This window comes from Dama dama, chromosome 9 (assembly GCF_033118175.1).
Source record: "Dama dama isolate Ldn47 chromosome 9, ASM3311817v1, whole genome shotgun sequence".
Classification (NCBI taxonomy): domain Eukaryota; kingdom Metazoa; phylum Chordata; class Mammalia; order Artiodactyla; family Cervidae; genus Dama; species Dama dama.
The window spans coordinates 72298228-72324791 of record NC_083689.1 but is presented as its reverse complement, the minus strand read 5'-3'; the positions used below and the strand labels follow the sequence as shown (position 1 = coordinate 72324791).

The following is a 26564-nucleotide window of genomic DNA, read 5'->3' as shown; positions in this document are numbered from 1 at the left end:
GCATAACCTCACCAAAATCAAGTAAATACGAGAGAAAAAGGCCTGAGATTTTATGAGGTCACAAGTGTCCCGCAGAAATGAGCTGAGCTCATGGGTTTCGCAACATTTTCTGCCAAGTCTCAAGAATTTGGGATAATAACATTAAAGTTAATTCCTCATTTCTGAAAAGATTGCCATTAATATTCATTCCAGGCAAATGAGAACCTTAGGAATAAACATTCTAGTTTGTAAGTACTGATGCCAAATCCACCTCCTCAGTAAACTTAGCTATGTTAGCAAGTCACTGGGTTGAAAGTTCCTAGGAAAGTTTTATTATACGTTATATGATCTGTGATGGTGAGACTATGATGTATTCTAGTAAATAAACTCTGGTTAGTGGGGAACTGATGATGACAGTAACTAATATATTAGCAACTAGAATCCTATGTGCCTGGAACATAGTAAAACAGCAAAACCCAAGCAGGCACTTGCTGCATTTTGCCAGGAATCTGTGAGGTGGTACCACTGCTGCTTAGAGTGGATGACTTAGGGTAAGTGACTGCTTCAAGGTCACACTGAGTGGTAAATGTGGAATTTGAACAGCTGGAGCTCTGGCCCATTTTCAGATGCTATAATACCCTGAATGTTAAAATCAACTTAACGTAATTGCATCTTTCTGTCTTTACTCAGAGGCCATTAAGGGCTGGTGCCAGCATCTTCACCTGCATTGTAAGCATCGATATCTGCTCTGTAGAAATGTTCATCAGTAGTAGGGAGTTCTAGATAACAGGATAGAATGCTGGAAAAAGAGGGCTTCCATTTTTGAATATACCATACACAAAGGAAATAGAAAATAGCCTTCACTGAAATTTTATTTTGAGATTTAAATGAGTTTAGGACTTTTCTGGATTTGCACTTTTTACCAACTGAGTGTTTGCCTGTGGTATTTAAATACAGGGATGGAGAAAAGAACCAAACAACACATCTCTAATGAGACTTCATTATAATGGGACATCAACTGTCGCAAAAGCCTCATTTTAGGGAGAAGCGATGGTAAATGCTACACCCAGGTCATCTATTCGGCTACCCCAAACAAGAGAGGTATTGATCACGGTACAAAGAGATTTCAGAGGCAAAAGTAAGAGCAGCCCCAGGCCCCTGTTGATAGCTGCACACACCACTAATTCACCTCAATGGGCAGGCACCTCTGAGCTCAATTAACCCTTATTCCCAAGGCCACCCATAAACCCTGAGGTAAACATGGTTCTTCTGGCCCTGCCTTTCTATCAGTGAAATAGATCATTTCTATTGGAGGCTGAGGGGCGATCCAGCTTATAAATTTACCTGCTAATAAAGAGCCTGATACTTCTAGTGTGGGAGAGCAGGCATTAGAATCTTGTAATACTGATTCTGTAAATCAGAAAATTTGAAACTGCTGAGGCCATCCATGATTTCTTCTGCCTTCTGTGGCTATTGAAAGGAAATATAAATACTCTGCAAGTAGAGCAGGTGAGCACAAATGTCCCCTGGTGCAATTGTCTGCACACAGAACATTAGTTGTTAAATATGTACTGGAGCCTGAATGATTTCTTTCTTTCATGTTTTTTTTTCCCCCCCTTCTTCTCATTCTTCCCTCTCTTTTCCTTCTCACCACAACCATTGTTCAGAAGCAAATTGGAAATCTGGTAATTAGGCCCTGACTCACGGTGTAGTATTAGAGTCCCGAGCCAAAGTTCAACACCCTGAAATGAAATTTAAACCAATTAATCTGTTAGATTTTTATCGCTTGTCCATGTTTTCTCAGCAATTCCCCCAGCACGTGGCCTTTGATCAACTCTCATACAAACGCTAAAATGTGTGCCTGCTGCTAGTAAGATGGGAATGACATTAACATGGTACTCATAAAACAATCAGAGCAGAGAAGCCCTCAAACAGGCAGGGCATAGTAATATTTAATAAAAGCGCACACATAATCTTCAGAATTAGCATTTTGTGCCTTGCAGTACCTTTGGGAGAAGAGCTTTTATTTGTGGAGTGATCATTATTATAACAAAGAAGAGCTACCTAATAATTTCCACTTTAACTCTGCAATGTGCCACGAGCATTTCAGAGCCATTATGCTAAACTGTGGTAGTGTAATCATGTTATTGTCATAGTTTGAAGGAAGGAAAATCTCCTTTACTTGGGTGGCTGTTGGGGGTGGGAGGAGAGGTTTGGGGGGGAAAAAAACCATACCCAGACATATTTTTAATGAGATTTAGAACCAGGAATTGGCTTACTGTCCTTGTGGATACCCAGAGTGTGAAAATTTATTGGTGAGGAAGGAAGAGTCTTTTATTAATTAAATCAAGATTTGGTCAATAAAAGTGGTTTTGTATTCAAATCCACCCCTCTCCTCTATTCCATAATATTTCCTGTGAGATAGAATTGTGTTGATTATTATACTCCTGGGTTGAGTTGAACTCTTTCATGAGACTTTTCATCTTCAGGTTTCACTGAATACATCCACTGTGATTATTATGAACTGTCATCTTTCTGTATCTCTCTGGATATCCTGAGTGAAAGAAAAACAAGTCCATGGCTGCTGCAGATGTCTTCTGAGCTTTCTCAAAGTGAAGAAGGGGCGGGGGAAGGCTTAGGGTCTGTTAGTCAGTACATCTGGGCTTTAAAAAAATTAGTATCAGTTTGTTATAAAGCATACAGCTTTTATCTTTCACAGAATTAAATGCTCTGGTGTTACTTTTTAAAAAAATTAAAACATACTACCTTAGTAGGTGCTCACTGAAAAATTCAAACCATACAGCTGTCTATAGAGTAAAGTTGAATAGAGTCTCTCTTCTCTAGTCACCTTCCTTTTTCATATAGACCCACTGGGGATAGTTGGACATCCTTCCAGACTTTGTCTATCACACCTGTTCACACATAACTGCACACGCTCATGCCTATAGGCATATATATATCATTTTATAATGAACAGAATCACACTATTCATTAGGCTACAAATTGCTTTTTGTTTTTTTTTTACTTACTAACATATTTTGACATCTTTCCATGTCAGTTTATAGAAATTTTTTCATCTGTTCTAATGACCTTTGACATATCATATATATGGATATATCATGATTTATTTAATCACTCCCTTATTAGGGGAGACACTTAGACTTAAGCTTTTCACAGTTAATACTGCAGTGAACATTTGGGTACCTATAGTTTTAGGCACAATTGAAAGTATTTCTTGGGCTGCTTTTAGTCTGGGAAGTTTGTGACTAGGGTAAAAATGTAAGATGGCAGCCTATGAGTTAAATTTAAATCCATAAACATTTTGTTTGGCCTACACATTAAGAAAATGAATTAGTTGCCAGCATTTAGAGACTGGGAAATTTCACATAAAAATCTGGGCTTCTGGTTCCTTTTGAAAGATCAGAAGACCAGCTCTCCCAGGGACTGCATCTGTGTGGGGATACCAATGGCTGGAGCCTCCCCAATTCGGTGTCACCAGCCAGCCATTTCATGCTTGCTCTGAGGCCCTGGGCTGCTGTGTTCATTTGTGTTTCTTGCCTTGGCTGGTGTGGATCTGTGAGTTCTTCACAGCTGCTCTTGAGCCTGATCTGTTTAGCTAGTCACAGTGGCTTCTACCTTGCATTGTTGACATTTTAGGATTCTTTGTTTGGGGGACTGTCTCATGTCTTACTGAATACTTAGCATTCTTGACTCCAGGTTACTAAATACCAGTAACATCCCTTCCTTAGCCCTCTCTCTCAGTGGGTCAGCCCAGGATGCATTTTACGGATTCTCTAATCTTCCCAGTAGGGGAGTAGAGAAGCTTCCCAAATAACTCCTCTTAAGATGGCTCTGATATAGGTGTACAGGAGACATGTATACCTGGAAAACTTTGAGGTTTCAGCTTATAAAGAGAGGCCCGATTGACTTGTTCTGAGATTAGTACCTCGTCTCTCAGCAGGGATAGTGGATTGTATTGAGCACAAGGGTAGGATGGACCCAGGGGTGCCTCTCTTTTCCTTTAGTACTTCCTCCAAGCCTTTTTTTTTCCCTCCCAAAAAATTAAGAAGATGGTTTCATATATTGTTTCTTCACCACTTTTTCTCTACTAACTTGATTCTCATTTATCTCCAACTAGTTGACCTGTAACTTTGTTTCTGAATGGTTGAAAACATTGTTAGATTCCTTAGGAAATGTTTGAACATATATGCACACCATCTATACATATATGTACTTACATCACATAGACATATACATATATGTACTTATATCTATACATAAATATATAGGTGAAGTCGCTCAGTCGTGTCTGACTCTTTGCGACCCCATGGACTGTAGCCTGCCAAGCTCCTCCGTCCATGTGATCTTCAAGGCAAGAGTACTGGAGTGGGTTGCCATACATATATGCAATTACATGCCTTCTGTATCCTACAATAGCAAATGGAAAAAAGAAAGCTGGTGCAAGTCTAAAATCTATAGTTCTTGGCCATATGCTATTATAACTTCTTTGCCTGTAGGAGAGACTCTCAAAGATACACTAACATGCCCAGATGCCACCCTTGTGCAATGATGAGAAAGCCTGGAGGCGCCCATACTTAACTAAAAGAATATGTTTATGTGAATAAAATAAAATTTAAATAAAAACTCAGAAGAAATCCTTAAACTAATACAGGTAATAAGCACCAAGATTATTTTTTGGTTAATGAGGGCAATCACAGAGTCAGAGTTTAATGATACCATTGGATTCCACACTTTGCCATCAGAGAGACTCTTTCAGGACCAGTTCAGTAAAATCAATGTTCTATTCTTCTCAGAAGTATCTAAGGATATAGTAATACCTTTTCTATTCCACTCTAGCAACTGTATACTTATAATGAGTTAGAAATTAAGAATTAAGATTTTGAGATATTAACTAGAATGTGTCCAAACTGTTAATATTTTAAGAATTTTATATAGTTGTTGAATGTAGTTTATGTCTCTTATAAATTGTTTGGGATCATACATCATGTTCTACCATTGGTTTGGGAGTACTCAATCATGCATTTAAACATGGTTACTTTTAAAGGAAAATTTTATGAAAAAGTCCTATGCCTGTGAAACATTGATCCACAACCTTTATGAGTGTTAAAAATTGAACAAGCATTTTCAAGCCATGAATCATTTACATTTCTTTGATTAATTATTTTGTTTTTGGGAGAAAGTGGAGGAGAGAAAAGGCATCTGGACTGCCCAGTGTTAGCTGTAAATGTACTGCTATGAGTTCAGCCAACAGGAAATGTTTAGTTTGGATATTTCCAAATTTCTCTGTGCAATTTTTATAAGATTAATTTGACTCAAAATCAAACCTATTCTACTTGTTTGTATGGTGGCACGTGAGCCATGGTCCCTTAGGGCTGGGCTTCATATTTTCTTTTCTTCTTGCAAAAGTTGAAGCATGACATTTTGCCAAATTTGACAAAGTCCAGTAATTTTTTGCCAGTCTTTTCCCGTTAAAATTAACTGGTGCTCTCATTGGTTTCAACACTTGGAAAGTCAGTCTGGAGTACTTAATACACTTTTTATTAAAGAAGAGGGTCTCATTTTCTCTCCTTACACAGAATCTCCTTTGCTTTAGAATTTTGCTTTGTTCTTGCTCATAAAAGTGATCATGAAATAGCAGCATGGCATTGTGGAGCTAACAATTCTCAGTGGCACGAAAGTACTCCCTGAGAGATTTCTTTTATGCCCAGTAATTCTGTTGAAAGCACGCCATGCTCATCGGGCAAACCACCTCCAGTCTGGAATCCCAGTATTTGCAAATTATTTCCCATCTCCAAGGGCCATTTATAATGGAAAGAAAGGAGATAGGAAGTTTTGAAAAAGCCAGTTCTTGGGTTTTATGCCTGGGAATGACAACCAAGCAAAGGTCATGGGACTTTCTGTGGTTCAGCCCTGACTCAGCCATTTGGTTACATAATTCACCCTGAATGACCTGCATACTTTGCATCTATAAAATGGGATCCATGACATTTATTGCAAAAGATGTAATGGTTTTTATTCAGGAGTATTGCTCCACTAGTGGTACAGACAGAAGGCATGGAACAAGAATGGTGTTCTCTTCCAGTCTCCTCTCTTTCTTCCCTTCCCATTGGACATGACTGTTTATCTAAAAATCTATGAGTTTTCTTTTCAGGAGATATATTTAATTATTAAGCAATTCTCTAAGGTTTCTAGTATATTCCAAAATGTCACCCATGAAAAAAAATCTTTAACATTTCATTAAAAAATTTTGCTTCTATGTTTTATTTCATAAGATTTCAGGTTTGAAAAAGATTTGGGTGAAAATATCTGTATCTTAATAGAAACAAAAAAAGAAATGCTTTTAAAAACTGAAATTGCACCATGAAGTTTCAGGTCCTAACGTGACTAGGAAATGGCTGAGATCTTGAGGGACTTTCTGTTCATGAAAAGATAAAAGATTTTTTTTTTTCTTTTTCTCAAGTCTCCCATCATTAAAGCTTGGTTCTAACAGCAGACTCCTTCTCTTTTTCATGTGTGTTGAAAAGCAGCTACTCCCTGTATCAAAGCCATCAGCCCGAGTGAAGGATGGACGACAGGAGGTGCGACTGTGATCATCATAGGGGACAATTTCTTTGATGGGTTACAGGTCATATTCGGTACCATGCTGGTCTGGAGTGAGGTAGGTGTTGTCTGAGCATTAATATCTAATAGCTTGGTCTAGTTGAGGATACTGTCTACACTTGAATTTCTAATAGAGTGTATAGAATTTTGTGGGGCCAGTCTGGGAGGGCCAGCTCCAGTCTGCAGAACTCTGGAAACTAGGAAAGATGGGTTGGGTTTACCAGGAGACATCACTTTCTGTTGGAATGACTTCCACCCACTGGTCCATCAGCCCCAGGAGAATTTTGTCATTTGTCTACATGGGCAGGCCATGGTGTGGAGGTCCTATTGTGTACTGGGATTTGGAAAGGAGGTACACATTCACAAATATATATATATAGGCAAACTCCTGTAACAAGGTAGTAATTTGTGAACACTTGCAGATGGAGTCTACAAGTATACATCCATCTTTAATGATCACCATTCATGACAGTAATAATCTAGGTGTAGGTGGTTCTTGACTTACTCAATGACTCTTCATCAAAGAGTGAGTGGTTTGCCAGGGGAACCTAGACTAACTCAGGGCTCTTTCATGCCCTAGGAATTTAAAACCTCCCAAGCATCTCAATATGGATCTTCAACCATATGAAAATGACTATGCTCCAATTTTGCAGTACTTTCCAAGCATTGTGATCATTATTTTAATTTGCCAGTTGACTTGCCTGGCAGTAATCAATGTTATCTCAAATTACAAAACATGATATCACCGTTCTGTAGAAGGCATGGCAGACCTGCCTTTGTTTTCTAAATACTGAAACTTGATTTCTTAGCCAGCATGCCCAGATCCTGTTTTCTTTTCTCTCTCCAAAGTTTAGAATAAAAATAGTGCTAGGGCTGCAAGATACCGTTGAGCTCACTTATATCTTACATGCTTTACAAGTGGTCAAAGGATGACTAAACTTTGTTGAGACTTACTATACACTAGGCACTGTGCTGAGCCCTTGACATAGATTATCTTAATCTTCCCTTTACATCACAAAGTAAATACTCTTAGTATGTATCTTTTCTTGATAAGGATACTGAGGCTTAGATTATATATATATATATATATATATATATATATATATATATATATATATATATATATAAATATAGTGAGAGAGAGAGTCTAAGCATATATATATATATATATGCTTTCCTGGTGGCTCAGTGGTAAAGAATCTGCCTACCAATGGAGAAAACTTGCAAGAGATGTGAGTTTGATCCCTGGGTTGGTCAGGAAGATCCCCTGGAGGAGGAAATGGCAGCACATTCCAGTATATTCTTGCCTGGGAAATCCCATGGACAGAGGAGCCTGGCAAGTTATAGTCCATGGGGTCGTAAAAGAGTTAGACACAACTTAGTGACTAAACAGCAACATATATGTTGCACACATACATATATATTATACATATACGTGTAATATGTAATAATATAATTATATTTTATATAATATGATAATTATATATATTTAACTACATAAGCCAAAAGCAGCCATCCAGAGCCCATGGAGTGTTAGTGATAGGTATGTAGCCATACAAAGGACTCAGTAGCAGAACTGGAGTTATATGGACAGAAAACGCAGGTTTTCTGTCTCCATTCCTGGTTGCTCTCCCATTACACCATTGTTTAGCTCATCCAGATATTTGTATTGTGTTTTCTCTTTAGAGGGGCCCCAGAGATAAGCAAAAAGTTAAGACTGTGCTGGCTGAGTGCATTTATCTTTCCAAAGCAGAGCTTGCCCTTCTTTTAAGCCTTCTGTATACGTATCTCACTGCCAAGAACCCACTCTGGCAAGCCCCTTGCCAGCCCACGCTGCCACTGCATCTGTATTTCCCACATGGGTGACAAGCAGCAAGCCTGGCTCAGAGAATCAAGGCTCCCTGAGAGTGGAATCGGGGATGAACTTCCCAATCCACCAAACGGATTGTTGTCAAGTTGAAACATGCCACACATGAAGGTGAACTGCACTCCCCTGGCCGCTGCACCCCTTCTTTGTTGGAAACCTTGGGTTGTAAAATTAGAAGCTCCATGTACTTGGTGTATGTTGCTTGCAGGTTGGTGCCTTCATTGCTGCTGGAGGCAGGGGTGCTCACAAGGACGACCTTTCCCGGGTCCCGTAGGCTGTGTCTTCATCCCTTCCTCTCTCTCATTCTGTTGCTTGTCCTGGACCTTGTGAGAGGGGAAGAGTAAACAGAACATGAACTTTTTTATCCAGACCACAGTAGCCACAGTGAAGCTTGAGAGGTGGGGCTCAAATCAGTAGTATTTTTGACCCTGAGAGTAAGTGAGGTTAGTGTGATGCTTCTTTTACAAGCTTGTGCCTGTCTGAGGCCAGGCGTACTATGTTGGATGTGGTGCACATCAGGAAATTATTCATTTGTTCCTCCACCTTGTCCAGGTCCCCCAGTTTCCTCTTGGTTCCCCTACTTTCTTGTCCTCTTTTGGAAACAGAAAAGGGAGGTTAAATTCTAACTTAGGTTTATCTAAATTGCTTTAAAAGAAAGAAAGTGAAAGTCGCTCAGTTGTGTCCCACTCTTTGCGATCCCATGGACTACAGTCCATGGAATTCTCTAGGCCAGAAGTGGAGTGGGTAGTCTTTCCCTCCTCCAGGGGATCTTCCAACACAGGGACCAAACCCAGGTCTCCCACGTTGCAGGCGGATTCTTTTTCAACTGAGCCACAGGGAAGCCCAAAATTGCTTTAAAGAATCTGTTTCCATAAACAAAATCAATGCACATCACGAAAAGGAACATCCATTGAGGCGATACCTTTGTCCTCCTCCTCCTCCCTCCTTGCCTTGCTTATACCAGAAGCCCCTTGCAGTGGATCTGGGGGTCCAGTTGGGAGGTGAGGGTGGGGGGTACATTGACTTTCTTTGCCCACCTCCTTCTCCCAAGCTGCTCTTATTTGTGGCTCTATCATAAATCAGCTATAACCCTTTCCTGGTGAAAGCCCACTATGTTGTGTCCGGATATCTTTAGCAGATGTGCGGTGCTCAGTCGCATCCAGCTCTTCACATTACCAGGCTTCTCTGTCCATGGAATTCTCCAGACAAGAATACTGGAGTGGACTGCCATTTTCTTCTCCAGGGGGTCTTCCCAACCCAGGGATCAAACCTGCATCTCTTGTACCTCCTGGATTGCAGGTGGATTCTTTACCACTGTGCCACCTGGGAAGCCAGGTTTTAGCAGATAAATCCCCTGCAGCATGAGCAGTTGAGTGTCTGGGTGGAGGACTTTAATTTGGGCTATTATCATCATGATGGTCCTGACATTTAGAAAAATGAGTCTTGCAGAGGTGAACTTTTTATAAATATGCTAAACTATTTATAAATGTAGATTTTCATACAGGCTATTTGACAAATATAATGCTCTCCCTTTTTTAGTGCAGGGAGAGACTCTGGTACTGTTCCAAGACCCTCAATCTACCGTATACTGATGAGAAATTGAGAAATGGCTCACATGTACTGAGGGCTTTCATGTATAAGATCTTTATGAATATTATGTTATTCAACCCTTTTTATAGCCTTATGTTAGAGACATATAAGTAAACCGAGTGTCAGAGAGGTTCAGAAACTTACCCACCGTCAAACAGACAGATAGTGCTAGAGATGGGATTTGAACCACAATGTATGTTTCTACAAAGGAAATACAAGCCCAAGTTAATGAGAGAGCATGTGGGTGGAATTTTGAGAGCAAAGGACAGAAAGAAGAGAAAAAAGACATGCACAGTAATCCAGGTGGTACAGTAGTAGGAGTAGTAACAGCAACAGTAGTAGTAATTGTGGCTGTTTTTGGTCAGTATTAAAGTATGTGCCTTTTATTTTGGAGAAGGAAATGGCAACCCACTCCAGTTCACTTGCCTGGAAAATCCCATGGACGGAGAAGCCTGGTAGGCAAGAGTCGGATACGACTGAGCAACTTCACTTTCACTTTCAAAAGTAGGCGCCTTTTATTCTGGTAGGGACAAAAAACTGGGGGCCATGTCTCCATGCTTCCACTGAGTAGAATCAAAGCTTGATAACTGTGAATATTAAGAGAAGATATCTATGAAAGTAGAATAGGACTAGTATTAGCTAGCATTCATTGAGCACTTAGTCCCTGCCTGGTACTATGCTAAGTGTTTGCTAAGGCTCTTTGTGAACATGGTGACAGCTCACGTGTGCAGCATGTTCTCATTTTACTGATGGGGAAATTGAACTTGGGGAAATTAAATAAGCTGTCCAGTTATCAAGTGCTGGAGATGAGATGTGAATCCATACAGTCCAACTCCTGAGCTCACTTTTAACTGTCCACGATTTGTTAAGTCACTAAGTTGTGTCCAGCTGTTTGCGACCCCATGAACTACAGCACACCAGGCTTCCCTGTCCTTCACTATATCCCAGAGTTTGCTCAGACTCATGTCCATTGAGTCAGTGATGCCATTCAACCATCTCTTCTTCTCGCCCTCCTTCTCTTGCCCTCAGTTTTCCCAGAATCAGGATCTTTTCCAGTGAGTTGGTTCTTTGCATCAAGTGACCAAAGTATGGGAGCTTCAGCATCAGTCCTTCCAATGAATATTCAGGGTTGATTTCCTTTAGAATTGACTGGTTTGATCTCCTTGTCCTTGGGACTTGTCCTTGATGTCCAAGGGACTGTCAAGAGTCTTCTCCAGCACTACAGTTCGAAAGCATCAGTTCTTCAAGGATACTCAGCCTTCTTTATGGTCCAACTCTCATGATTTAGCCTATGCCAAAATGTTTGCCTTAGGGTTTTTTTTTTGTTTGTTTTGTTTTGTTTTTACCATATCAGACCAGGGTGGACTTGCCATTGATGCCTTATGCTGGACAGTATCTTAATAGTCACTATCACCTCCCAAGGTAAGCTACTCATGTCATGTAGAGGATCAGAAGTAAGAGCACCCTTTTGTTTTCTAGTTGTATAAATTTGTGAGTGGAGCCATTGACATATAGGGAGAGTTTGCCTTTAGAAGAGTATGTGCTTTGTGTTAGAGGCAGAAGACAACCTCCTGCTTATTCCATATAAGTGAGTAAGTTACTTATATATTTAAGACAGGTAACCTGTCTGGGCCTCTTTTCTAGGACCCTGATCTGTCCAAAGTCTTTGTCCCTGGTCACATTGTCTCTTGAGGTTATGCCACCTCTGAAATCTAGTACCTTTAATTTTAAGTAGACTTCTCTCTCTTCTCCATTTCCTCACTCTGTAGCCCAAAGCACTCAGGAAGCAGGCTGGTGGGCCAGGACAGGGAGATAACATTTTAGATTAGCAGCTGATGCTATAATTTGGAGACTGTTTTTAGCTAAAGAATTTAAAAAAGAGCCAGAGAAAATAGGACTGGCTTAATTTACCCTCATCGGTGCCCATTCCCTTCCAGCCCAATCTTTTGCAAATGAGTAATTCAGTTTAGCTCACTGATTGCCCCCTGAGGGTTGGAAGGAGAAAGGTGGCAGCCTACTGCTCCCAACTCAGGGCTGCCTTCTGCGAACTCCTGAGTTTGGGGTGAACTACATGGCATTCTTGTGAATGTGGTCCACCATCTTTGTTACTCTTCCTTATTGCTTCTGGCCCTTTCTCTTCTCTCTCTTTTTACAAAGCAAATTATTTTACTGATACTTTGGTACTCCTTAATACGTTTTACCCCAGAAGACTAAAAAAAAATTCTTTTTAGTATTTTACATATAAAACCAGAAAAACCAACAGGGTTGATGTGTGCTAAGATGCGTTCAGTTTTTTCTTGAATACAGATGTATTTTGTTGTTTTGCTTTTCTATCACCCTGTGATTAGGAGGAGGGAGGGGCTCCTGCTACTGGTTTGTAGAGCTAATTGTTCAATTTTTCATATCTTTCTAACTTCTAAACAATGAGTACTGGTTGGCTTGCCTGCTGGTATCTAACACTGGGGTGGGTACTGTGGATAATTAATGTTAGGCTTTGTGGGACCTGGTATTTTATTCAGAAAGACAGCTTGCTCTCATGTAGCAACTTAGAGACTTGCATATTTATGCAATGCAGAGTTAAATTTGTGGTTTAAAATTCTAGGCAAGGTTCTAGAAGGCAGAGAGAATAGTATAGTTAGAAGTAGACTGCTTGAATAATCAATCAGGTTTCTAGTCCTTCCAGGTGGTCTCTGTGGTGGACTCTGAGGCTCTCAGAGTCCTTTTAATTAGTCATTGAAAAATCGGAGAGAATTTATACAGCTTAAGGTAGTTACTTGGTGTTCAGTCACAAAGTTGTGTCCAACTCTTTGTGACCCCATGGACTTGGAATTCTCCCGGCCAGAATATTAGAGTGTGTAGCCTTTCTCTTCTCCTGGGGATCTTCCCAACCCAGGGCTCGAACCCAGGTCTCCTGCATTGCAGGTGGATTCTTTACCAGTTGAGCCACAAGGGAAGCCCAAGAATACTGGAGTGGGTATCCTTCTCTTCTCCTGAGCTATCAGGGAAGCCCAAATTTGAGAAATGTGGAGTCTGATAAATTCAGTTGGTCTTGTTTTAGAGCTTTTGAGGTACTTACATGCATTTGACTATTTAAAACATAGTATGCTGCATGTACCAAACTTTGTGACCAAGTTCAGTTCATTTCAGTTGCTCGGTTGTGTCTGACTCTTTGCGACCCCTAGGATGACAGCACGCCAGGCTTCCCTGTCCATCACCACCTCCCGGAGTCCACCCAAATTCATGTCCATTGAGTCAGTGATGCCATCCAACCATCTCATCCTCTGTCATCCCCTTCTCCTCCTGCCTTCAGTCTTTCCCAGCATCAGGGTCTTTTCCAATGAGTCAGCTCTTTGCATCAGGTGGCCAAAGTATTGGAGTTTCAGCTTCAACATCAGACCTTCCAATGAACACTCAGGACTGATCTCCTTTAGGATGGACTGGTTGGATCTCCTTGCAGTCCAAGGGACTCTCAAGAGTCTTCTCCAACACCACAGTTCAAAAGCATCAATTCTTTGGCTTTCTTTATAGTCCAACTCTCACATCCGTACATGACCACTGGAAAAACCATAGCCTTGACTAGACGGACCTTTGTCTGCAAAGTAATATCTCTCCTTTTTAATATGCTGTCTAAGTTGGTCATAACTTTTCTTCCAAGGAGTAAGTGTCTTTTAATTTCATGGCTGCAATCACCATCTGCAGTGATTTTGGAGCCCCCCAAAATAAAGTCAGCCACTGTTTCCACTGTTTCCCCATCTATTTCCCATGAAGTGATGGGACCAGATGCCATGATCTTAGTTTTCTGAATGTTGATCTTTAAGCCAACTTTTCCACTCTCCTCTTTCACTTTCATCAAGAGGCTCTTTAGTTCTTCTTTGCTTTCTGCCACAAGGGTGGTGTCATCTGCATATCTGAGGTTATTGATACTTCTTCTGGCAATCTTGATTCCAGCTTGTGCTTCACCCAGCCCAGCGTTTCTCATGATGTACGCTGCATATAAGTTAACTAAGCAGGGTAACAATATACAGCCGTGACGTACTCCTTTTCCTATTTGGATCAAGTCTGTTGTTCCATGTCCAGTTCTAACTGCTGCTGCCTTACCTGCATACAGATTTCTCAAGAGGCAGGTCAGGTGGTCTGGTATTCCCATCTCTTTCAGAATTTTCCACAGTTTATTGTGATCCACATAGTCCAAGGCTTTGGCATAGTCAATAAAGCAGAAATAGATATTTTTCTGGAACTCTCTTGCTTTTTCAATGATCCAGCGGATGTTGGCAATTTGATCTCTGGTTCCTCTGCCTTTTCTAAAACCAGCTTGAACATTTAGAAGTTCATGGTTCACGTACTGCTGAAGCCTGGCTTGGAGAATTTTGAGCATTGCTTTACTAACATGTGAGATGAGTGCAATTGTGCAGTAGTTTGAGCATTCTTTGGCATTGCCTTTCTTTGGGATTGGAATGAAAACTGACCTTTTCCAGTCCTGTGACCACTGCTGAGTTTTCCAAATTTGCTGGCATATTGAGTGCAGCACTTTCATAGCATCATCTTTAAGGATTTGAAATAGCTCAACCGGAATTCCATCACCTCCACTAGCTTTGTTCGTAGTGTTGCTTCCTGAGGCCCACTTGACTTCACATTCCAGGATGTCTGGCTCTAGGTGAGTGATCACACCATTTTGATTATCTAGGTCGTGAAGATCTTTTTTGTACAGTTCTTCGGTGTATTCTTGCCATCTCTTCTTAATATCTTCTGCTTCTGTTAGGTCCATACCATTTCTGTCCTTTATTGAGCCCATCTTTGCATGAAATGTTCCCTTGGTATCTCTAATTTTCTTGAAGAGATCTCTAGTCTTTTCCATTCTGTTGTTTTCCTCTATTTCTTTGCACTGATCACTGAGGAAGGCTTTCTTATCTCTCCTTGCTATTCTCTGGAACCCTGCATTCAGATGGGTATATCTTTCCTTCTCTCCTTTGCTTTTTGCTTCTCTTCTTTTCACAGCTATTTTCAATGCCTCCTCAGACAGCCATTTTGTTTTTTTGCATTTCTTTTTCTTGGGGATGGTCTTGATCCCTGTCTCCTCTGCAGTGTCATGAACCTCCATCCATAGTTCATCAGGCACTCCGTCTACCAGATCTAGTCCCTTAAATCTACTTCTCACTTCCACTGTATAATCATAAGGAATTTTATTTAGGTCATACCTGAATGGTCTAGTGGTTTTCCCTACTTTCTTCAATATAAGTCTAAATTTGGCAATAAGGAGTTCATAATCTGAGCCACAGTCAGCTCCTGGTCTTGTTTTTTTCTGACTGTGTAGACTTTCTCCATCTTTGGCTGCAAAGAATATAATCAATCTGATTTCTGTGTTGGCCATCTGGTGATGTCCGTGTGTAGAGTCTTCTCTTGTGTTGTTGGAAGAGGGTGTTTGCTATGACCAGTGCATTCTCTTGGCAAAACTCTATTAGCCTTTGCCCTGCTTCCTTCTGTACTCCAAGGCCAAATTTGCCTCCAGGTGTTTCTTGTGACCACAGAACCCTTTTCTCCCCCCAGGAATCAGCTTATAGGAAAATATGTTAACAGTGGCCGAAGTCCATGTGGATTTCATGTTAATGAAGTAAAGTCATGCAACCCAGTCATGAAGTGATTGGGCTGGAGTAGATAAAAGTAAATATGAAATATTTGCAGAGTATTATTCAGATTAGACTAACAATGTTTGGAGCCATTCTTGTTTAATGCTGCAAGGCTCTGAACAGAAATTCACTCATATTTTGCAGCTGGTTTTAGTCCATGTACACTTGGCATTAGATGCCATGTGATTTTGTAGGACAGCTATATTTAAAGATTGCCAGGACCATTTATCTCAGATGGGAGAAGTCAGAGTTACATCACTGTATGAACTGATTAGCCTCATCCAAGGGCCATACATTTTCTTTATCATCCAGATGGATGTTTTCTTCAACTGCATTCCCAGAGACAGGGAAAAGGCAAAAGATGCCACTACAGGAGAGACCTCTGGATGATTCTAGTTAGGTAAATGGCAGCTTGTGGGGCTGAGAAGAAATTTTGCTGCTTGAATCCAAAAGTTTGAAAATAAGATTTTAAATACAGTTTTTATTTTCTGTCTTCCTTCCTTTCCATATCTGCTTTCTTTTAATTTTTTTATTATTTATTTTTTAATTGGAGTATAATTGGTTTGCAGTGCTCTGTTAGTTTCTGCTGTACAACGTGAATCAGCTATAAGTATCCATACATCCGCTCCCTCTGAGCCTCCCTCCCACCTCCACCCTCCCATTCGGCCTCTAAGTCATCACAGAGCACCCAGCTGAGCTTCCTGTGCTACGCAGAAGCTTCCCACTAGCTGTCTGTTTTACATATAGTAGTGTATATATCTGCTTTCCGTTCTCATTTGTGCACATAGCTCAGAGGGAGGGTTGTAAATAAAACTAAATGGTATTTTCTCCTCTGTGACATCAAAGAACAAATGACTACAACTCATACTTGTTCCCATTAGAAGTTTCTGAGGTCTTATATCTGGCCTTGATTTTTACTGAACCACATGCAGAGTCACAAAATTTTGAGGACTTTGAGGAGTCTTTCCAGTTCATAGATGCAGCCCTTTTATTTTGAAAGTGAGGCAGAAGAGGTTCTGGAGCTTACTGGTGCAGTGACTTGCCCTGGGAATACTTTAGCTACTTGGTGCCGGGGTTTTAGCCCAGTTCTCCAGACTCCAGCTGCACTCCTCATTCAATTTTCTTTTCTACCAAGGCTTCTCATGACATTTCCCTAGTTTGTTTGTTTTTTTTTTTTTAGCACGCGTGCATGTGCTAAGTTGCTTCAGTCACATCTGACTCTTCGCCACCTAATGGACTGTAGCTCACCAGGCTCCTCTGTCCATGGGATTCTCCAGGCAAGAATACTGGAGTGGGTTGCCATGCCTTTCTCCAGGGGTTCTTCTGAACCCAGCAATTGAACCTGTGTCTCTTGCATCTCCTGCGTTGGCAGGAGGGTTCTTTACCACTAGCGCCACCAGACTTCCTTTTATTTACCAAACCATCCCAAGTTTTATGCATGATGGCATTACCATTCCAATGACTATTATATATAACACATTTATATGAGATACAATTCCACTAAAATCAAAAAGAAAATTAAGAAAGGTGGAGAAAGACATTGTCTCAAATATCATCTCTTTCAAAAATTTATAATATAAATAGGGTACAGTGTAAATAGCTATGTCATTTATTTTACATATATTGAAGCTTACAGGTATAAGTTTAATTCAAAGTTTATTAAATGCACAGGCTTTAAATAATTCCTAGTTGCCTACTTTTTCCTAAATATATAAGTTGCCAACTCTATATTCCACATATAGTTATTGATCATTAGGAGGCAGATGTTTAATGCCAAGTTTTACACTTCATTCATTAAGAATAAAAAGAGCACTGTGAATCACTTATATCAAACTTTGAGTATAACTCTGATGAATACCTTTCAAGTTCAACTTATCTTATAGGGAATGATTTCTAAATGAGTCAGCATATTTAAAACAATGTAAAAATAGCCTAATGGTCTTTTTAATATAATCACATAGTTACAAACATGCTCAACTTATTCTTTAAAATGCTTTAGTCTGTATGGTTATTGTTAATGACTAGGGCATTTTAAATCTATCATCTATGTTGATAATTATGAGATAGTTAAAAACTCCTTTAGGTTGACATTTTCAGTTATTTGTTTACAGTGCATTCAAAACATACACATATGTAACTTAAAAAAGGAAAAACCCAAAGTGTGATGCATTTCTAATTTTAATAAGAATTAAGGACAGAATTCACACCTGGATGTAGTCTTGTGACTTTAGTGAAGGAAATCGATATTTATATAGCGTTGTGCTCATTTCATCCATGTGCTCATTGCTTGCTGCTGGAATGGCTCCCTGATGATCTGAGCTGAAATCTTCCCCCTGATGCAGCCTTACTGGTTTCCTATTTCCTAAAGCCATGATGCCGTCGTTTGGGATTCAAGCACAGCCATGTAACGCTTTGACCTTTCTTCTCTGCATCCTAACCCGCCATTCATCTTAACTTCTGCTGCAATCACAATGAGTTGTTTGCAGCTCTTTATGCCTGCATTAATTTCCCTACCCTGTGCTCTTGTTTATCCCATTCCTCCTTCCACGATGCCTTTCCCTCTTTTCTGTGCCCAGATACTTCTGCCCTTTAAGATCCCCCAAACCATTTTTTTTTTGTCCGTGAAGTCTTCCCTCACAACTCTAGATATAAAGTATTTTCTCTTCTTTCTAAATTCCTAATGCACTTATCTGTACCATCTTATGTTCCTTATCACTTCCTGCCTTAATTATTCTGATTTAAGAGGCTGCTCTCTGCCTTGAAGGCAGGATCCATGCTGAATTCAGCTTAGTCCCCTACAGTGTCTAGCACAGAGCCTTACATGTTAGAGGCATTAATTTATACCAAATAGTATTGAATGACACTACTTTCTTTCAGTCTTTCATTCATTCAAGCAAACAAATGCTATTTTTTAGAAACTGTTATATTCAATGCTGCATCATAGTGTCAGTACCAGATAGACTGTAGTTTAGATTTTGTTAATACAGGTATAATTAGGTAGCTTATATTTAGGTATATTTATTGTGCAATAAGGATGCACATAAATACCTTAGTGTAAATCTGTTGGTTATGGTGAGGATTAAGTAGTAATAAAACTAACACTTTTTAAGTGATGGATAATGTGAGGCCTTCACCTAAACTCATTATAGGTGTTAAGTCAATTAACCCCATAATAAATGTAGGAGACTTGCAGGAGATGCCGGTTCGATCCCTAGGTTGGGAAGATCCCCTGGAGAAGAAAATAGCAACCCACTTCAGTAGTGTTGCCTGGGAAACCATGGCAGGGGAAACCATGGGGCCACAAAAGAGACACGACTAAGTGACTAAACAACAGCAACACTAGTTAGATAGCTAGCCCCTCCCCCTTCCCAGACAATGAAGCTGAATCCAGAGAGCTTGAGTGACTTTCAGAAGATCCCACAACTGGTAATTTGCAAAACCTGGTCTTGAACCAAAATCCATTTGACTCTAGAGTTATCTTTTAACCATCTAAAAAGAATGTAGTGTAACCCCATTGACCCAGAGAAGATTGTTGTAGTCATTGCAACTCTCCAAAATTCAGCATGAAACCGGAAGTGAGCAAAAAACAACAAGAAAAAAAGATAAATAAAATAACAAACTTTGAGGTGACCAGAACATGAATTTTAAACAAACTGTGTTATGTGTTTTCCCAGGACATAGCAAATTAGAAGGAGCAAAGTATAGGCGGTTGTTAGAAGAAGGCTCGTTGACAGCAGAAGTGACAGCTTAATGTCAAGGGCAGGAAAGGAAAACCTAAAAAGCAGATGCAGAACTATATTACTGTGCTGCACATTAATGACTGTTCATAATGACAGTGACCCTGAGTAATCAAGAAAGAGAAGGCAATTATATTCAGTATCTTCTGTCTGAAATGGCAAGATGTGTATAACACGTCCTCGAAAGATCTCAGTGAAAGCACAGTGTTTAAGGGGATTGGCTTCGGTTTTCTGCAGAGCTCACTTCCTGGAGGCACGTGTTAAATTGGGAATTACTGAATATATGTGCAAGGATCACTGTAAATGGGATGCAGACAGGAACTATACCACCCAAGCACATTAGAATGAGTCACTCTTTAGTGTCTTGCAGCTTTGATATCCTTTTCTTAGAACTCCGCAAGAACCTGAAAGACTTTTTGGTGAAAGGTGAATTCACAGCTTGCTACTCTCCCTTTTGGTTCTTGTGTTTTTCATTCCTAATTCCTAAATCTTTGCAGGTGAGATTGTGCCCTGCAAATGGCCAACTTTGATGACAAACACTCAACCCCTTCCAAAGATGTATCTGGCCTTTCTTTTTCTTTTATATTTTAATTTGCAAACAAAGAAAGCAGCAACCCATGACCCTAAGCCAAGCCCAACTAGGGAATGATGTTCCTTCTTGACTGAATGTAGAAAAACAAGCCTGGAGAAAGAGCCCATTGTATACTTTCAAACCACAGGGGCTGGCATTGCTGGTGTCCAGTCCGCTCTGTCTGGAATACTCTGGACCTCAGAAACTCACCAGCGCTTTTCCAGCTCCCAGATGGTCAGGACAGGATCCAGTCTTTAATGGGGCCCAGTTGGCACAAGATTTACATCCTGGGAAGAGAGCTGGAGAAAGTTTATTTAAAAAATAAATTACCGAAAAATAAATAAATCAATCAACCCACAAAAACCAAAGGTAGTTCAAGTATAATGTATTTATTTTAGCCTTTTTCTCCTCGATCTGTTATTTTGAAAGATGATCTTATTGCTGTTTTGTTTTGTACAATTAACTGCATTGATTTAGGGACCTGGTTAGTTTCTTGGTCAGAAGAATTGAGCAGTATATTTTTGTGAATGTTTAATGAGGCTGCCAGGAAGTCTGTGGGAGCAAAGTTAACATTTTTTTTTTCTTCAGTAGAAAAAGTTTTTTTGAATGGAGTAGTATTGATGATATCTTTTTGGCAGATGCATAAGGGATGTTATTGAATCTTTACCCTAATTATTAGTGGCAGTTAATAGTGTCACGGTATTTACTCATTCAATCTTCAGCAAGTATTTATTGAATGTCTGCTAGTTTCCCAGACACTCTTAAAACTGGAAACAGAGTAGTGAAAACAAGAAGGACCAAGTTCGTATCCTATGGGGCTTGTAGTCTCATTGGGAGATACAGTCAGTTAGAAAAGAGATCTCTATCTCTTCTCTATGTATCTATGTCTATGTCGATACCGATATGAGAGAAATTTTAGACAGCGTTAGGAGATACTGCTGACTGTTCAAAATCTAGATTTTAAATCCCCTATTTAACTCAGTTTCTGAGACTTTAGTTTCCAAAGTCTCCTCTGACATTCATACATAAAGTTTATCTTTGGGAATTCATGTGACCCAACGTATTTTGCTAAACATTGGTTTAGTTATTTTCTTGAAGGGACAAAAGGAAACCAGAATGTTTGTGAAACAGTAAATGCTTCCATGGGCTTTCTCTCACGTTCCCTGAGAAATCGTATACTGCCTTTGAGACAGGCAATTCTTGGGAATGAAAAAAATCTGTCTTACGAAACCCAAGGAACCCTGATTAGGGAACAAACCAGAATACACTGAGGAACTTGGGAGAAGGACTGGCATCCCTTGATTTATGTTGTATCCACTTCGGGGAAATAGAGATAAAATATGTAGGTTCAGCCAGCACAGTCCCCAAGCATACATGCTGATCATATTTCAACTTTCTTTAAGAATTCCAGAAAACAATGTTTTTTTAAACACCATGTTTAACTACAGGAAAATGAACACCCCAGAGTGGAAGGACAATAAGTTTGTTTGTATGGTCACCAACACTGTGGTGTCTCTTTAAAAATCCTTAGTCGATTTGGTTTGGAAGCTTTAATTATGCTTTTATGTTATAGTTTCCTTATTTAAGTGTCTGTTTTATGTCCATCACTCAATACCCCCTGCCTGTCTCAAAAGAGATAGATATTATTACCCTAACTGAGGAGGAGGGAGAATGCTGTGAGAATTATTAATATATAAATTAAAAAATTAATCTGGAAAGTGCTTTAGGGTCCCTGCAGAAGCTCTACCCAACACAAAGCATATTTAACATCATTATCAGTACTCCAACAGAACAGAGCACATGCAGGACAAGATGGTAAACTGAGGCACAGAGCGTGACAGTGGATGAATGGGCCAGTGTCCCTTAGAACCCAGACTCTTGGACGGGTGATACCTAAAAACTACTCTATCAGTGCCTACTTTAGGCTTTTTCTAGTCATCACTGTTAATTATTTTTCTAGAGAAGAAACCTTTCCTTCCTTTTACCCCCTCTCTTTAAGGCTTTGCTTGTTTTGGAGGGTTTTGTTTTTTTTTTTCTTCCTTTTAACTTTTTAGTGTTGAAAATGATTAAGGCTAAAATATTAAGTCCAAAGCATAATAAGGAAAAATCACTGGTGTGCTTTCTAGTAATCCCAGTTATTTTTTTGTCTTGTGGCTTGGAACTTCAAATTGCATTTATTTCTTATAGTTCCACTGGTTGAAAAACATGCATGAAGGCTTATCTTGGAATTGCTTTTTTGTTTTGGTGGGAAATAATTCCCAGCCAGCTTCTCACCAATGAGAAAGGGTATTTTGAGGACCTACTATGTTCCCAGAACTTTTTTTAGATGTAGGAGAGACTGGGGACCCATACCATCCTGTCAAGAGTGGAGGTAGGATGAAAAGTACAAGTACGAGGAACTATAGAAAAACAATAAATAGCAGTAGGGAGGGACAGTTGTACAATGGTGGTCACCAGACAGGCAGACTTGATGCTTCATATCAGTTCCTTGATCATTTTTCTTAACTTTGCTGAAATTCATTTTTCATACATATGAACCAGCTAATACCCATGCTTGCCCGTAATACGACAGAGCAGAAATCACTGAAAGAGCTGCTCACATAGTTAGCTTCTCAGATAGCTTGGCACATAGTTAGAAGACAATGAAAAGTCATTGCTGCTAAAGTCACCATCAAGGTCATTATCACCATCCATTTAATGTAAGCTAGAGGGATAAGGGGCTTCCCAGGTGGCACTAGTGGTAAAGAACCTGCCTGCCAGTTCAGGAGACATAATGAGACACGGGTTTAATCCCTAGGTCGGTAAGGTTCCCTTGGAGAAGGGCATGGCAATCCACTCCAGTCTTCTTGGCTGGAGAATCCCATGGACAGAAGAGCCTGGCGGGCTACCGCCCATGGGGCTGTGCAGAGTCAGACACGACTGAAGGGACTCGGCAAGCACGCACTTAGCACACAGAGGGGTGCAGATAGTAAGTGCTCCCGGCTCTCAGAGAAGACAGTGATTCCCAAGACTTGCCCCTTTCCCCCGGAATTCTCCAACATGCCTCCATTAATATTCTGAAATACTGGGTACTCTCATTCACCCACCATGTGGGTCATACTTTTGAGACTTATATAAAAACTGCATGGAGAATTATCCTCTCCCGTGTCCCTCGTCTAGACTCCCAGACTTTGCAGACTGCCTCTTGGGGGTTTTGCTTCCACCTGTGTGCATTTCCATGATGCTCTGTGCATCCACGGACAGAGGCGTTCCTCTCTTCTGTTTCCCACTTTGATCAAGGACAGGCCCCACCCACCACCTCCATGTCTGTGTCTTGTCTCTCATGGCCCCAGAAGCTTCACTTTGTACCCAGAAGCATGCCTCACCTGGCGACCACTCAGGACTCTTCTGCTCCTGTGCTCTGATACGAAGAGAAGATGCTCATATAGGTAGCTCAGAGAGAGTATAATTACTGTTTCCTGGTGGGTCCTTGGTATGCCAGCAGCCTCTACTGGGGCTTTGCAGAAACTATGTGTGTTTCTTTCATTGTAATATCACACTTAAAAATGATTTCTTCTAATTCTGATATTAATGCATCCTTGTGGTCAAGAAGCTTGAGAATTCAGGGAAGTATGCAGAAGAAAATATAGTAAACTGTAACTTTACCATCTTGTAACTTTTCTTGACCCTGATGATTTTCCTTTTAGCCTTTCTTCCATGCAAATATATATCTAATTCTCATTTAAGTCACATGCAATACATACTGCACAAACTGCTAGTATTCTACTTTTGATTTTAGTAATATTTTTCTCATAATTAATACCTATAAATATGTGAATTTATTTATTCCAAAATTGTTTATATGGCTATTATTTCCTGTGCAAGCACCTGGATACTCACACACAAATACACATGTGCACACACACATGAGGAAGAATGGGGAGAGAGAAGTTGTATCTCATTAGCATCATCAGTCTAGAGATAAATGCTGCTATTGGAGAGAGGATCTTTTGTGGCCCACTTTTTTGTATTGCTTAAATATTTTTCTTTCTTTCACCTTATCCATTCTCACTGGTGTGAGTCACAGACCTTTAGACATCTTTTTTACCTCTTAGATGATAGCTGAGCAGTGGTCTCATGCAGGGATCTGAGTGCTAGGCCAGCTAGATAATTTTAAGAGCAAGTTAGGGGACGAGGGTTAAATATTATCGGGTTAAGAATGGTGGGCTCTTATGAATAGTTGTCGTTCAGCCACTCGGTCGTGTTTGCAACTGTTTGCAACCCCACTGACTACAGCACACCAGGCTTCCCTGTCCTTCATCTCCTGGAGCTTGCTCACTCATGTCCATTGAGTTGGTGCTGCCATCCAGTCATCTCGTCATGTGTCATCCCCTTCTCCTTGTGCCTTCTCTCTTTCCCAGCATCAGTCTTTTCGAATGAGTCAGCTCTTCGCATCAGGTGGCTAAAGTATTGGAGCTTCAGCATCAGTCCTTCTAATGAATATTCAGGACTGATTTCCTTTAGGATTGACTGGTTTGATCTCTTTGCTGTCCAAGGGACTCTGAAGAGTCTTCTCCAACACCATAGCTCAAAAGCATCAGTTCTTTGGTATTCAGCCTTCTTTATTAAGGTCCAATTCTCACATCCATGCATGACTACTAGAAAAACCATAGCTTTGACTATACGGACCTTTGCCAGCAAAGTATTGTCTCTGCTTTTTAATATGCCGTCTAGGTTTGTCATAGCTTTTCTTCCAAGGAGAAAAGATAGGAGATCCTATATTATGGATAGGGTGGACTCTTATTACTTAGCTTAATGCAGTCAAACATCTAGTAGAATTCTGGCCTAATTTATACAAGAATTTATGTCAGAAATATTTTGGAAATATCCTGTATATGAGGCATTAAGTTAAATACTTTAGAGGGTATGGACGTGAATTACACCCTGTTGCTGACCTCAAGGATTGTCTGAGAAAAAGATATGTAAGAAAATCTTTATAGCACAAGGTAAAATAGGATGCTAAGTTCTCGAGTATGCATTCCATAATTATATAAATTTTTACAAAGGTGTGAGTAACTGTGATTCATAGGATCAGGTGAAACTTACTGGAAGAGAGAACATCTCTTCAGGATATTAAGGAACAAGAGGAATAGCAGTAGGGGAATGTTTAGGCAAGGAACGGCACGAATAAGGCAAAGATGTTAGGCTATTTTCATATATCCACATGGCCTTCTCTCCAGAGTGTGGAAGGGCAGAGTAGGAAGGATGACTCACAAGGGCAGTCAGCTCTCAAACCTTGGAGCACCTGGCTACCATGCTAAGGAGTCTGGATTACATACCATACATGAAGGAGCAGGTGAGGGTTTGAGTCAGGGCATGGCATAATGAGGTTGGTTTGAAGAGGACTATTCTGGTTGATAAAGTAGAAGTAGAGAAAGGCCATTTTAGAAGGCATTTATAATATTGCAATCGTCTGAGTAAGAAATGGTGACAGCCTGAACCAGGATAAAGGAGGAAGGCAGGGAGCCAGTGAAATTCAGTAGAAGGTAGAGTCAACATGACTAAAAGAAAATTTGAAGGGAGAAAAAAAGATAATCCCAAGGTTTCTCTTTTGGGTAGTTCAAAGGGTAGTGTTCTCTTAGCTGAGAGAGGGAACACAGGATCAGGAAGGTATAGTTAAACGTAGTAAGATGATAAATGATCTTGCATCCTGTTGAGATTGAAGTGGCAGTAAGATACATACAGGGAAATTCTGTTACTCTGTTGCTGATAAAAATGTGGTGTTTGGCCAAAGAGATCAAAGCCGCAGGCGTAGACTTGGAAGTCAGTTTAGCTAACATGGTTGAGCCAGTGAGTAAACTCAAGAATTGTTAGGCAAATGAAAGAGAAAGAAAATCTAGAACAAGACTTGTGAAATGTCTACAATTAACAAGTTGGCAGAAGGAAATAGTTGGAACAGGAAGAGATCAGGAATCAATGAATAAGAGAGGAACTCTGGAAAACACTTATTTACAGGCATAAGAGGTTGATTTTCTTCCTGCTCTTTCCAAATAATATTAGTTAACTTGCCTGACTGTCAATTTTTGCTCATCTGGAATACATATCCCATAAGGATGGGCTTTAATAAGATAGTGAATGTGAAAGTGCTTTGGTAAACCATTAGACACTCTCTGAGGCTTAGGTTTTATAATTAGTGTCGTAGAAGTGAAGAAAGTGTAGACTTCCAAGAAGGAAGAAAGTAGTATCAGATGCTACAGGGTTTCAGAAGTATGTTTATTTTTAACTCAAATTGTTCGTTTTGTGCTTTAAGGAAGCTAAGCCAAGAGAGTGAATCTGTTCTCGAATCACTTAGAACAGAATTTCCCAAAGCGTGGGGCATGTACCCCTTGTTGTACAGGAGACCATTTTGGATTTGACACAGACATTAAATAGAACTGAATCATTGTGAGAAAGTGATTCCCCTTTTATTTCTCCTTTAATCCTTCTGATTTATGTTAAGGGAGAAAGTCTCAGTTGGAGCAAACAAGTCTGTATTCTAACACTAGCTCAACTCCCTTTTCAGTAAACCCATTCAGGTTGTCAAGGTTATCTAACTA

At 40.1% G+C, this 26564-nt stretch overlaps 1 protein-coding gene across 5 annotated transcripts in view; it reads left to right on the top strand.

Annotated features, from left to right (window-relative positions):
* EBF1 (EBF transcription factor 1) overlaps nucleotides 1-26564 on the top strand; it is a 410418-nt gene that overhangs the window by 295112 nt on the left and 88742 nt on the right. For 3 of the 5 annotated variants that reach the window (XM_061151851.1, XM_061151849.1, XM_061151847.1), the window contains one exon: nucleotides 6525-6658. In XM_061151851.1, the coding sequence (XP_061007834.1) occupies nucleotides 6525-6658 (134 nt within the window). The remainder of the gene's footprint in view (nucleotides 1-6524; nucleotides 6659-26564) is intronic. The other 2 variants (XM_061151850.1, XM_061151848.1) reach the window with 1 other exon arrangement.